Source organism: Myotis brandtii, unplaced genomic scaffold (assembly GCF_000412655.1).
Source record: "Myotis brandtii unplaced genomic scaffold, ASM41265v1 scaffold17, whole genome shotgun sequence".
Classification (NCBI taxonomy): Eukaryota; Metazoa; Chordata; class Mammalia; order Chiroptera; family Vespertilionidae; genus Myotis; species Myotis brandtii.
In genome coordinates, this window is record NW_005356259.1 from 3,308,624 (window position 1) to 3,322,129 (window position 13,506).

General features: G+C 37.7%; 2 protein-coding genes across 2 annotated transcripts in view; one reads left to right on the forward strand and one right to left on the reverse strand.

Moving 5' to 3' along the window:
• The window catches only part of FBXL13 (F-box and leucine-rich repeat protein 13), a 156,339-nt gene that overhangs the window by 38,921 nt on the left and 103,912 nt on the right, over positions 1-13,506 (forward strand). Inside the window, exons 7-8 of the mRNA XM_005862988.2 lie at positions 2,405-2,500; positions 5,707-5,839. Coding sequence (XP_005863050.2) covers positions 2,405-2,500; positions 5,707-5,839 — 229 coding nt within the window. The remainder of the gene's footprint in view (positions 1-2,404; positions 2,501-5,706; positions 5,840-13,506) is intronic.
• The window catches only part of LRRC17 (leucine rich repeat containing 17), a 51,806-nt gene continuing 46,652 nt past the window's right edge, over positions 8,353-13,506 (reverse strand). Inside the window, exon 4 of the mRNA XM_014536961.1 lies at positions 8,353-9,245. Coding sequence (XP_014392447.1) covers positions 8,848-9,245 — 398 coding nt within the window. The 3' untranslated portion in view covers positions 8,353-8,847. The remainder of the gene's footprint in view (positions 9,246-13,506) is intronic.

The window sequence follows — 13,506 nt, forward strand, 5'->3', positions numbered from 1 at the left end:
TGTTCGGTCGATTTGCATATTATGCTTTTATTATATAGGATATAGTTTCACTGGCATATAGTTTTCTTAAAACTTCTTTTTATTCTCCTGTGCTACATCTTTCCAGTTTGGGGGTTAGGATGTCTTGCCCATGAGAATAACCATGCAGTGATTGTCTATGAAATTGAATTAAAAATCCACACTCACCTGCCTGATATTTTCCCCAGGTTTCCATGTTGGCAACAGCCTTTGTTTCTTATGGGATTGTTTTCTAGTCTTTTCAAGTATAAATGCATTTAACATTTAAAAATTCTCAATATATATTATACTACAATGGCATGACTTCCTAGGAGAAAGTGAGGTTCATGGTAATTGCACTTAAATTCTTTGCAAAGTTTATTCCACACTGAGATGTGAAATACTTGCCTTTAAAATATTTCTGGACAATACTCTATGGAATTAGTAAGATATGACTGTCACTGAGTAGGTGCTTAACAATAAGTGTAAAATGAACTAGTAAATAAATAACTCCCCACATATTGGAAAAGGCATTATATGGCCTTTTTAAGTAGCTCCTGTTTTCTCTACTATATAGACAAGAATGCAAGTGTACCTTTCAGATAAAAGTCTGTCTCCACTTATGTAAGAATCTAGCATCTATATGATGTGTAGGATCCAATTAGATAGAACTTCTAAAAAATTACAAATAATATCCTGTTAGGATTTGTAGTTGAAAATAATTTAATCACGTTGATGTGGAAAAGTAAACCCTTTAAACTTAACACTAACAATTACACAATGGCAGTACAGTCAGGGGTCTAGTTTTAACCATTTGGTCATGAGTCACAATAGTAATGATAAGCTTTTAGGTATGGCGGAAGCCTTGAGAGATCATCTCATCACAGAGCCTCATTTTGCTGATGAAACAGACTCAGAGGAGTTAGGTCACTGAACTGGGTTGAATAATATCCTCCCCAAATTCATGTCTACTAGTAACCAGAACCTCAGAATGTGATTTTATTTGGAAATAGGATCTTTGCAGATGTAATTAGCTAAGATGGGGTCACCCTGGAAGAAGGTAGGTCCTAAGTCCAATGAGCAGTGTTTTTATAAGAGACAGGAGAGGGAGATTCAAACCCACCCAGGAGGAATGAAGACCACATGATGACAGAGGCAAGGGTTGGAGCGAAGTAGCTACAAGCCACGGAAAGCCAGCGACCACCAGAAGCTAGGAAGAAACAAGGACACTCTGCTGTGCCTTCAGGAGGATGGCCCTACCAACGCTGTGATCGCACACGTCTAGTCGTCAGAACTGTGAGAGAATAGGTTTCTGTTGTATGAAGCCACCCAGTTTGTGGTCATTGGTCACAGCAACCTTAGGGAACTGAGCACATGACCTTCCGAGGGGCAGTGGCGATTCGGGAATAAAGGTCCAGGAAATAAAGGCTCGGTCCACCCAGAGCAGCTGTGCTCGAAGTTCTCCTGTCTACTTCGTGTGTTGGAGCTTACTAGGTCTTTTTTTATTTTTTAATTTTGTTTTATTGCTTAAAGTATTACAAAGAGTATTACATATGTCTCCTTTTTTTTTTCTCCCCTTGACCTTCCCCTGGCCTCCCCTACCCCCCAGTGTCTTGTGTCCATTGGTTATGCTTATATGCATGCATACAGGTGGAGCTTACTAGGTCCTAATGAGTTCTCTTACAGTGTGAAGCCCTTAGGGCGTTGCTTCCTGCCTTTCTCTTTCTCTAAGTCAGGGGTCCTCAAACTACGGCCCGCGGGCCACATGCAAATACAAATATTGTATTTGTTCCTGTTTTGTTGTTTTACTTCAAAATAAGATATGTGCAGTGTGCATAGGAATTTGTTCATAGTTTTTTTTTAAACTATAGTCCGGCCCTCCAACGGTCTGAGGGACAGTGAACTGGCCCCCTGTTTAAAAAGTTTGAGGACCCCTGATTTATAGGAACTCATACAACTTAACAAAAGGAAGATAAACAACCCAATCAAAAAATGGGCAACAGACCTAAATAGATACTTTTTGAAAGAGGACATAAAGAAGGCCAAGAGATATATGAAAATATGCTCAAAGTCACTAATCATCCAAGAGATGCATATCAAAATGACAATGCAGTACCATCTCACACCTGTCAGAATGGCTATCATCAACAAATCAACAAACGACAAGTGCTGGAGAGCATGTGGGGGAAAAGGAACCCTCCTTCTAGCCACTGAGCCAAACCAGCTAGGGCAAGTTATGGTGCTTTAGATAAAATTCCTATCTTCAGATAAAGTTCCAGCACTTAGATCCCTGCTTCTGCGATGTATGGATTACATTATCATTATTAATAGCAAAAAATGCTAAGTGGAAGAGTTACATCAAAATTCATATTTTTCAAAATGACATATTTCTTTCCTTTGTGTTTAGATTTTCTCCAACCTCAATTTAAAAGATATGATAATTTTTGGTCAAGTTTGTCATGCCTGGATGGCAATGATACAAAATAGCACATTGTGGAATCATGTAAGTAGTCACTACCTGAAGCTGTGTCTTTACTGTCATGTGCTGCTGAACACATGGGGATATGTCCGAGAAATGTGTCGCTAGGTGGTTTTGTCATTGTGTGAACCTCATCGAGTGCATGCGTTTACACAAACCTGGATGGTATAGCCTACTACACACCCAGGCTATCTGGTATAACCTATTGCTCCTTGGCTGCAAGCTTGTACAGCATGTTACTATATAAAACAACATGAGATTAAATCAAGCACAAGAGAAAATGATGCAATTAAAAGATGTGGCAAACACGAGATGTATGAGGCTGCTGCCTGGCGTAACACAGCATCCTGTTTTACAGTGAACTTTTTTTGTGTGTAAGTAGGAGTACACACTAAAATAATGATAAATAGTAGAATAAGTACCTAAACCAGTAACATAGTCACTTATGATCAAGTATTATGTCCTGTGTGTAATTGCATGTTCTATACTTTTATATGACTGGCAGCACAGTTGGCTTGTTTACACCAGCATCACCATAAACATGTGAATAATGTGTTACACCACGATGTGACAATGGCTACGATGTCACCAGGTGATAGGAATTTTTCAGCTCCATTATAATCTTATGCAACCACCTTCGTACATGTGGTCCACCATTGACTAAAATATCATTATATGGTGCATGACCGTATTTTAGTCCTTAAAAGAGAATGGACTGCTATAAGCCAAATGCAGTAGTGACTGCCTTCCTTCCCCTCCTCACTATGTGGCCACCAAGAGTAGGTGCACTTATTTCTCTTGTGCAGGCATGATGAGCCTGAAAGATGAGATAAAAAGGCAATGTTATTTTAAGAGACACATTATTAGTTTTTTCTAATTTAAATGGTAGAAATAAATTGAATATTATTTTTGGATTGATACAAAGTTCTATTGTACCTGTGAGGCTTACCAGTGCCTAATTCAGGATGCTGCAGAGATAAATAAAAACCATGCAAGTAAAGTTCTGAGTGTAGAGCCTGTATGTAAGGAGCATGAAATAAATATCAACTAGATTATTTGTTCAAAAGTATAACAAAGCAGCCCTTAATATGGCACAAAGGAAAAAAACAACTGAGCATGAAATAAGGCTAAAATACACAACACGTAAACAAAGCTTGTTCGATATTCTCCGTGTGTTTGCATGCACACAGACACGCATCCACCTAGGCATTTTCTGATATGGACTTTCTAGGCCGGTACCTCTGTACCCTTCCCATCCTACTACTTTTGTACTGTTCTGGTAACTTAGAACATGCCTGTGTTTCTCAGTCCAAAAAGACATTGGCGAGAGGTCTCAGCCAACAACCAAAAATAAGCATGTATTATCCCCGATGACTCTCTATTCTGTTTCATGGATGATGCTTTAATCTCAACAACTATGATCATGTATGCCATCAATCAGTTTTGCAGTGGCAACATTTCCTCTGTTGCCTAAAGTTCAATCAATAGCTGACTTTGCCACTGCATTCTGACGGCTGATGATTGGAGGACTCATGATATCATGTGCTTCGACTCACCTATGAATAAAAGGCCAGGGCCACTCTGCAGCAACTCTAAAACTTGCACAAAAAAACCAGCAGGAGTTGACAACATGTCCGAGGCTCTAGTTTGATAAGTCACCTCAACATTTTTATATCCCATCAGAGCACCATTCCATTGCTTGGCTGTACTGTTGTGCTCTTACCTTGTGCCACAATGGCAAGAAGAAAATGAGCTTCTGTCTTGGGTAACCCATAATGGCTAACAAATTAAGTATTCCTGTCTTAAATTTATTTTTAGTTTAAGGCAGTTACTCTCAAACTTGAGCATGTCTCAGGATCATCTGAAGGGATTGTTAAAACAAATTGCCGATTGCCACCCACAGAGTCTCAGTAGGTCTGGCGTGGGGCTTGACAATTTTCATTTCCAACAGGTTCCTGGACGATGCTGATGCTGCTGGTCCTAGAACCACACTCAGAGAATCAAAGTAAAGTGGGGTTTAAAGTAAGAAATCTCCCCCAGCCCGTGTGGCTCAGTGTTGAGCATCAACTATGAACCAGGAGTTACCTCATGTTTCTATTCCTGCTCAGGGCATATGATCCCCAGTAGGGGGCGAGCAGGAGGCAGCCAATCAATGATTCTTTCATCATTGATGTTTCTATCTCTCTCTCCCTGTCTGAAATTAATAATATGTATATTAATAAATCTCTTACTTAGTGACAGATTGGGGTGTTACTTTTTTCCTTTGGAAAAACCTTAAAGAAGAAGAAAAAATGAATTCAAATGGTCTGGAAGGGAAAGAATATGTACAATATCAATATGAAGACAAATACTTCAGAAGCCTGGCAGGAAAAAACAGCACTTCTACTTAGAGACCTCACTGGGTAGATGGAGCATATATGAGCACATGGCCATGAATAACAAAGCCAGGATAGGAATTTAAGTTTCATTATGTTCAGCAAATTTCCCTTTCCACAATTCTATGTTGCCTTTCATGTTCAATTACTTTTTTGCCTTTATTCATGAATGCTCAAATGTGGCACAGCTATAACAAGCATTTTAGCACTAAGAATTGCTTTGTTGAGAAGGCAAAAATTTGAATGTTTATAAACTTACCCTTTCAACTGAAAAATACTACTAATACTATGTTATCAATGTTATTGTTTATCAACTAGCCCTGGCCACTCAGAACTCACATACACCTCTGTGCTCTTCAATTTTACATACGATCAGCCAGGTCCATTCAGGCGATTCTTTTCTCTAGAATAACGTCCAAATTATAACTTACGAAAAGGTCATTATAACCGCACACTCTAAATTGTCTTTCCTGTGGTCAAGGACCCAGCAAATAGTCTGTGCTCATAAAACAAAAGGCAGAAATATTAACCCAGATTGCATTGCTACTGAAGTGGGGGAGGGCAGCCTTGGGCTCACTTGAGATGATGGGGGTGTCCAGTCCACTCCAAGATAACTGATCGGGTTGGGGTGGATGTGAGGCTGCCAACCCTCACAGCTGTTGACCTGGACCGGACATTTTGAATTTGTTTTGTAATTAAACCTAGGAATGACCATGAAAAACAACAAGAACAAAAGGCCCCCAAATGAGTGATATTATCAAAAATGTTTTAGTCCTTGATGCTTTAAAAATATTTAAAAATTTTATATGCCTAAGATCTTTTTATTTCTTGATATCATCTGTTTATCCTTTTTAGATTGATTTTTCCTCAGTAAAACATACCATCATGGATAAATATGTAGTGCATACTCTGCAACGGTGGCGTCTCAATGTGCTGCGCTTGAATTTTCGTGGTTGTCCTCTCCGATTGAAAACTTTGCGATTTGTCAGTAAGTATGTTAATTACAACTGTTTCGCTTTCTTGTATTTTAATTAAACAAATGTAAAGAAAAGTAAAAAGAAAATGGAAACCTGGGTTACAGTCTTAGGCCATAAGATTGACAATTACAAGAGTATAAAAAGCTTATAATGTAGTCAGCTCTTACTGGATTGTATATCCTAGGAGTTGGTTCTTTCTCTATTCTAATTGATCACTTTTTGTGTGTGTCTGGCATGTGTTTATCTATATATCATCAATTTATCTCCTAACATAAATAGTAGAAGAACATAGTCTCATTTTAAAAGTTCTAATAATATATAGTAAAATCAAAATTTCTCTCAAACTCATACACTTACTAAAAGATACTCAATCTTATGTTTTCTGTTTTTTAAATATGTATTTACATATCTGTGACTAAAAAGACAGTTAAAATTTTTAACATGAAAGAGGCCATATTAGTTTATATTTTCCTTTGTCTCTTAGGAATATTTTCATGCCAATACTTATAGATCTACCAAATTATTTTATTATTATTATCTTTTAATTTATCTTTATTGTTGAAAGTATTACAGAAGTCCCCTTTCCTGCTCTTCCCCCGCCCACCCCATTAACCCCCTTACACAATGAAATAATTACTCGGCCATAGAAAAGAATGAAATCTTACTATTTGTGATAGCCTGAATGGAACTAGAGGATAGTGTGCTAAGTGAAATAAGTCAGACGAGAAAGACAGATGCCAGACGATTTCACTTATATGTAAAACCTAAAGAACGATATAAATGAACAAACAAAACAAAAACAGATTCATCGATACAGAGAATAGACTGATGGTTGCCAGAGGGGAGGGGGCTTGAGGGACTCAGTGAAAAAGGTGAAGGGATTAAGAAGTACAGATTGGTTATCAACTGTATTTTACTTCCCAAAATAATTATTGGGAAGGAAAGCACAGCATAGGGAATATAGTCAATAATCCTACATAATAAAAGGGTAATATGCTGATTAGACTGGAGGACCTTCCGGATGAAACCGGGGCTGCGAGGGAAGCCGGTGCCGGCAGCCAGGGGAAGGAAGGCCTACTCTTGTACGAATTTTGTGCATTGGGCCTCTAGTGTTCTAATAACTATGCACTGTGCCAGGTGGGTATTGGAAATATCAGGGGGAACACTTTGTGAAGTTTATGACTGTCTGACCACTGTACTTTACACCTAAAACTAATTCAAAATAATATTGGATTTCAACTGTAATAAAACAATAATAAAGCGCACTCTGCAGTCCTGCACAGCAGAGAGGGCTTTCAGTGGTTCTCAACCTTCTGGCCCTTTAAATACAGTTCCTCATGTTGTGACCCAACCATAAAATTATTTTCGTTGCTACTGCATAACTGTAATGTTGCTACTGTTATGAATCGTAATGTAAATATCTGATATGCAGGATGGTCTTAGGCGACCCCTGTGAAAGGGTCATTCGACCTCCAAAGAGGGCGCGACCCACAGGTTGAGAACCGCTGGCTTAGGTGGACCTGAATCCTAGCTCTGCCACCTGTCAGCACTGTGACTTTGTCCAAGTTACCTAAGCCTTGTGTTTCTCATTAGAAAAGGCAGATAATATTACCTATCTCAGAGGACTCTTTTATGAATTAGAAATAGAATATGTGAAGCTCTTAATATAGTGTCTGGCATCTAGCAGGTACTTAAGAAATGCTCATTACTATTTGTCCTATCCCATTTCCTGTGTTTTGGGAATTGGTGCAAGTATCAAATAAGACCAGTTGATAAACATTTTAGGAGTATCTTGATATGAGAAATAAAAATGTATTCAACTCCATGTGAGTAAGAAATCTGTATAAAAAGGAAAAAGTGGGACTTTTAGGAATATGTACATATTTCTTTCATTTTACTTTTCTTTCTAACAGTACAGCTGACTATTAAAATGCAAACTGGCTTGGGGTGCGGGGTGTCGGTGGGCTAGCGGAGGTCAATGGCAGGGGGGAAGGGAGAACATATGCAATTCCTTCAACAATAAAGATTTTTAAAAAATACAAACTGATGGGTCAGGTTCCAGGTATTTCCTCCTTTTTTGGGGGGATCTGTTGCTCTCAGTGAGTTAATTTTAACCTGCAAACCCAAATGATAGGGCCTCTTAGGCACCAGCCCTCTCTCATTTCCTTTGATATAACTTTTTCTTTTTTTGTTTCTGCTTTATCCCAACTCCTGCCCTGAATCCGAATTTCATCCTTTGTTTTATGCTCCTTGAACGATCAGTTTAGCAGGAAGGGCTCAGCCCCTTCCCCTTAACAGATGGCTTCCTAGTCTGAATGCTATTGAAAAACCAGCTCTGTTTTCATTTTCGCTGTATTGACACCTCTTCGGGGCTCATGATTCACACCCTCTGCAGCCCCTCCTCATTTTCTGACCTGCCTCCAACATGATTCTCGGATTCTCTACTGTTGCTCGTGACAATTCTCCTTCAGGTCTAGCTTGGCAGTTTTGCAAGAATCAACGAAGAGTAGCTGAGGATTTGGAATGCACAAGAATCAGAAATGGAAATTTATTCAATGTATAAGCTGACTTATTGAAAACAGGTGGGGGTGGGGACGGGGTGAGGACGGAGGGGAGAGAATGACATTTTATTATTACCAGGCATTTGTATCTTTTCATTTTGATTGTGTTTAGATATGTCTGTGCAGCTATCAAAAGGCATGTAAAAATGAACATTTTAAAAATTATTTTTAAAAGCAGTAAAAACATTTACAACAGGACATTATGAAATTCTAATGTCATTAGAAGCCATCTTCTGCAGGCTACTAGTTTGGAATCATCATCAAAGGCTGTTCAGGCAAACAGGATGAGAGTATTTCCTTGATTACTCTAATAATAAAAAATAATTAAAGAAACCTTCCTTTAGTTGGATAACCCTGCATAAATAGGCAACACAGTTAATCAAAATGTAAACATGTGGTTTTTTTTTGACACCAGTACAGCAAATACATAACTAGTTGCAACTAGAAGAATCTCTAGATTATCCCACTATAGTGATTCTTACACTTTGCTTCTTTGCTGCGTGCTCCCTATGTATTTTTTCCCACTCATCCTCTTCTGTATCCTGGTCAAATGTTTCAGGGTATGCTGGCAATTTGTCTTTGGGACATTCTTCATAGTAACTCCGAACATATTTCCCCACAGACCACCCCTTGTATTCTTCAGGCATTTTGCATTCCAGGCCATTATAGTGGACGTTGTAGTGGTGCTTTAACCAGTAGTAGAGGTAGTGGATGTTGTAGTCACATCTCCAAGGGTTATCTCTGAGCCACAAGAGTTTCAAAAAATACAAGTCTTCTAATACTCCATAGTCAAAGTTTTGCAGGCTGTTGTTCGATAAATCTAACTCTTCTAAATGTGTGAGTCCTAAAAAAGCAGCTAGAAACAAAAAATATTTATTAAACCAATGAGTAATTTATTGGGTTAAATGCAATTGTATGCTGTTTATAAGAACAAATATGTTAAAAAATAAGAGACTTAATTTATCCTGTTGAGAAGAAAATATTTTATCCCCTCCTTTTTCTCAGAGCACATACTTCAGAAAACTTGTAATGCTAAGTACTTTCTCCTCTCTTTGAAGTGTGTACATATCCTTTAGAAGACTAAGGCCTGTTGTCAGTTTTATGAGTCAGAATGTCTTTCTCAAGGACCTGGAGCCCCCCTCCTTGAAATGTAATCATCGAGAAAGATAGCACCCCTCTCTCCCAGTTTCTGTGGGAGGGTAGGAGCCTTGCACCACATTGCAAAACTACCTCTTGTCATAAAGAGAAAAGTTTGTTTTCCTCTTGATAAAGCCAATTCACTAACACAGTTGGTCACCTCAATCACCAGGTGAAGTTAGGATTAACTGTGTGTGACAAATGCTGCTGTCAAGTCCTCTTACTCGAGGACTAGCTGTCACTTATCCTGACACAGGTATGCATTGGATTGTATCTGCTTGGCTATGCAAAATGTGAGAGTTTTTCTGTCTTTGCAATCTCTTAGGGGATTGCCTGTGATGTGCATCGCCGTCTGGTTTAATGCTTTTTTCTTTCTCTACTATTTTTGTGGAGAGGATTTCTGTGTTGGGAGAACATTTTGTGGTGTCCCCCCCCCAATTATTTATTTATTTTTAATCTTTATTGTTGAAAGTATTACATATGTTCCCTTTTTCCCCCATCAACCCCCTCCAGCCCATCCCTGCCCCCCACCCCAGGCCCTCACCTCCCCATTGTCTGCATCCATAGGTTATGCATAAATGCATACGAGGTCTTTGGTTGATTACCTTCCACCCACCCACTCTCCCCCTGCCTTCCAATGAACAAAATAAACAGATGAATGGAGTGGATCCAGAGACATGGAAGCATGGAACAGGGCATTTTGGTTTTAACCGTATTTTCCTAACAGTACATGCATCCAAATGAGAAGTGCTAAAATATATTTTTACTCAAACAAAGCTTTCCCCTGGATTAAATGGACTAGAACACAATATTTTATATGCTTAAAATCAGTTTTAAGTTAGCTTTCTAAAAGATGTATTTTGGGCTCACGTGTATTTTTATGCTCACTGGAAAGATGCCACAAAATCAGCATGAATTAGGAAAATATTTCAAATGTAAGATAAATGCATATAATATAAATGCATAAAACATGAAATTGTCTGGTGATGATTTGAAAGCTCCCTGGGATATCAGTAAACTCTGAAAAATGTCAAAAAACAGCCTTTTCCCAGGTTAGAGGGAGGGAATTATATTCCTGTAGATATTTCTGTAGAGTCTAAAAACAAAACAATTTTATCAACATTTTGAAAACATCTGGTTGTGTTTTGGCAGACTATAGTACTGGGTAGCTATCAGCTTTGAATCAGATGTATTTAATTCTGCTGGGGAATGGATACTTAAAACAAATATCAAAGACATAACACAAAATAAGACAACAAGAAGCTTTATATTTTTTTAAAGTAAACAAATTCAAACCTAGATTATCCCTATTTTAGTTGATGTGGACTGACCCTAAAATTTATACTTCAATCCCAATTTCAAATATTTCTCATTGATTTCAAACATTTTCTTATTGCTGTTTTAAAATACTCTTGTTAGAGCATAAAGTGTTCTTATTTTGAATTTGGAAAACATGTCCTCATACTAATACCATCAAGCATTTTCATATCATTTGTTCTCAGACAACACCCATAATCCCCCCTCAAAAATAACTCTATTTGAGTACAAAGCAAATAATTGGGGGTGTGGGGTGGGGAGAGCAGGCGGTAGAAAGGAGCAAAAGGTCAGCTCTTGTAATCTTTGTTCTGAAGATACTGCATTTTTTTTCTATTTGCTAACATTTGTGAGTCAATGATCTCAACAATTTACTTTTCTTAAAACAAGTCAGCCCTTCAGATTGAAAGCATGTGTAAACATTCCTAGATTTTATTTTGAAAGCACTACAGTTGTTACTGAAACCATCTGAATCCAGGCACGTTGAAAAGCTAGTTTTCATTTGTTTCTTAAGGGAGGTAAAACCCCTAGTAGGTTGTCCTCTTTCCCCTTCTTTACAATAATATCTGTAATTTATGAGATTGTCGTTCACACCTCCTAAAGACTGGCAGATCTTACTGCATTTGTATCCACCAGCACAAGTCGTTATGTAAGCCTACTTTGGCAGGGTTTCATCTCAAAGGCCTCAAAATATAGAAGGTCTTTTATTTTAAAACTCCTTTAGATCATTTAAAGTGCTGAGATACTTTTTTGTTCCAGAAGATATACAAAGAAAAGTGGTTGGCATTTGGTAGGTGTTCAATACACATTTGCTAACGTAGAAAGTACTTTCCTGGGATTGAATTGAACAAAGGAGAAAGAATGCTACTGCTGCATTTTACAGTGTGTGTCAGCAAGGAAAACGCAGTGGCTGAACCACATCACAGGCCCTCAGGAAAGAAATTCCCAGCGATGGAAAAGGAGTCCTCTCAATTATAAGAACTTCGTAACTGATGAGAGGAAAATACCCGTAGAAGTACAACAAACCCATTTTGTACAATTATCTATTTCTGTGTTGTCATCTCTTATTTTTCTCCGGTTTTCTTTATATAATGTAGCTTTATTGTAATTAAAATATTGTTTGCATTATTATGCACTACTTTAATAAATGTAACTTAAAGTCTCTTTTAGAGATAGCTCGAAAACTTGTTTTCATGGGTACTTTTTTATTGTTGTTAATCCTCGCCCGAGGATATTTTTTCCATTGATTTTTAGAGAGAGAGGAAGGGAAGGGGAGAGACAGAGAAACATCGATGTAAGAGACACACATCAATTGGTTGCCTCCCACACTCGTCCCTACTAGGGCTGGGGATGGAGCCTGCAACCGAGGTGTGTGCCCTTGATGGGAATCAGTCCCAGGACCCTTCAGTTCGCAGGCCAACACTCTATCCACTGAGCCAAACCGGCTAGGGCTGCGTGGATACTTTTGATAGTTGGTTAGCCAAGATCAGAAGGAAATTAGACACTTGCCCAGGGACCTGGGACAAGGCATGCTTGTCTCGAGGGTCTTTGGTTCTCCTGGAGCAAAAGAAGGTCCCCACCTCCAGGTCCTTCACCCCGTGGCCTGGCTGGCCTGCACATGAGCATGATTATTGCTTCATTTGGGAGAAGAGTTGTCTCTGTAGCAATCTTACTCACTGTGAAGTGAAAATTGCTTTGACCTCACAATTTAAAGATACTCCCAAGTTTACATTATCTGTACAGACTATATATAAGTGTAGCGTATTGTTGTTCCCTTGAGAAATGTTTTAAAAATTATGGTTTCTTAATATTTTGAAACCATGTTATTAATACTAAAATATACCTGTGTAGTTCTAGAACATTCATTTTCAATTTTCACTTCTATCTTGTTAAAATCTTAATGTTCTATTAATGGCATTAAGTTACCATTAAGAAAAGCAGAAAATTGTGCTCACAATGTTTGACATTAACATTGCACTTTTAATAGTATTAATAACCGTTTTTTATAGATAAGACTTTTCAAATTGAAATAGCACTGTGAAGGCACGTAGAATATGTATGTTACAAATCTGACTAATATTGCAGCAATTCTCAGTTCTTTCTAAATCCATTGTGTAATTCACCACTCTTGTTTTTGCCAGAGGCTTGCTTAGAAAATAGAGAAGAGATTTGAAAGATGGGAAGAACTGATCTTGATCTAGGATTAGATAAAATGTGACTGGCTCTGGTTTGAGGACATTTTATCTTAATTTATGAACGTGGTGCTTAGCAGATTGTTTCAAATTTACTTGAAACAAGTTTTTTTTTTTTAAGTCCTACTTTAAACAAGTTGGAACTTAATGAATAGCAAAGAAAATGCCAAATCTGAATTTCCCTTTAAAAATCACATTTAGAATTTCACTAGCCATATATTCTTTTTTTGTATTCTATAAAACACTCTTATTTGAACTAATTAAACAACTGTTGCTTAGTAATATATAGTATTACATACTTCATAAAACATTTCTGCAAATATTTCTGAGTGCTAAGCAAGTTTTAACCTAATCTAATCTAACTAAACAAGTTCTAATTAAACAAATTCTAAAATAATCACATTTAATTTAAATTCAAACATCGTATTATAAAGTTTTTTGAAAACTAAATTGTATTTACTATAAATGTTGCCA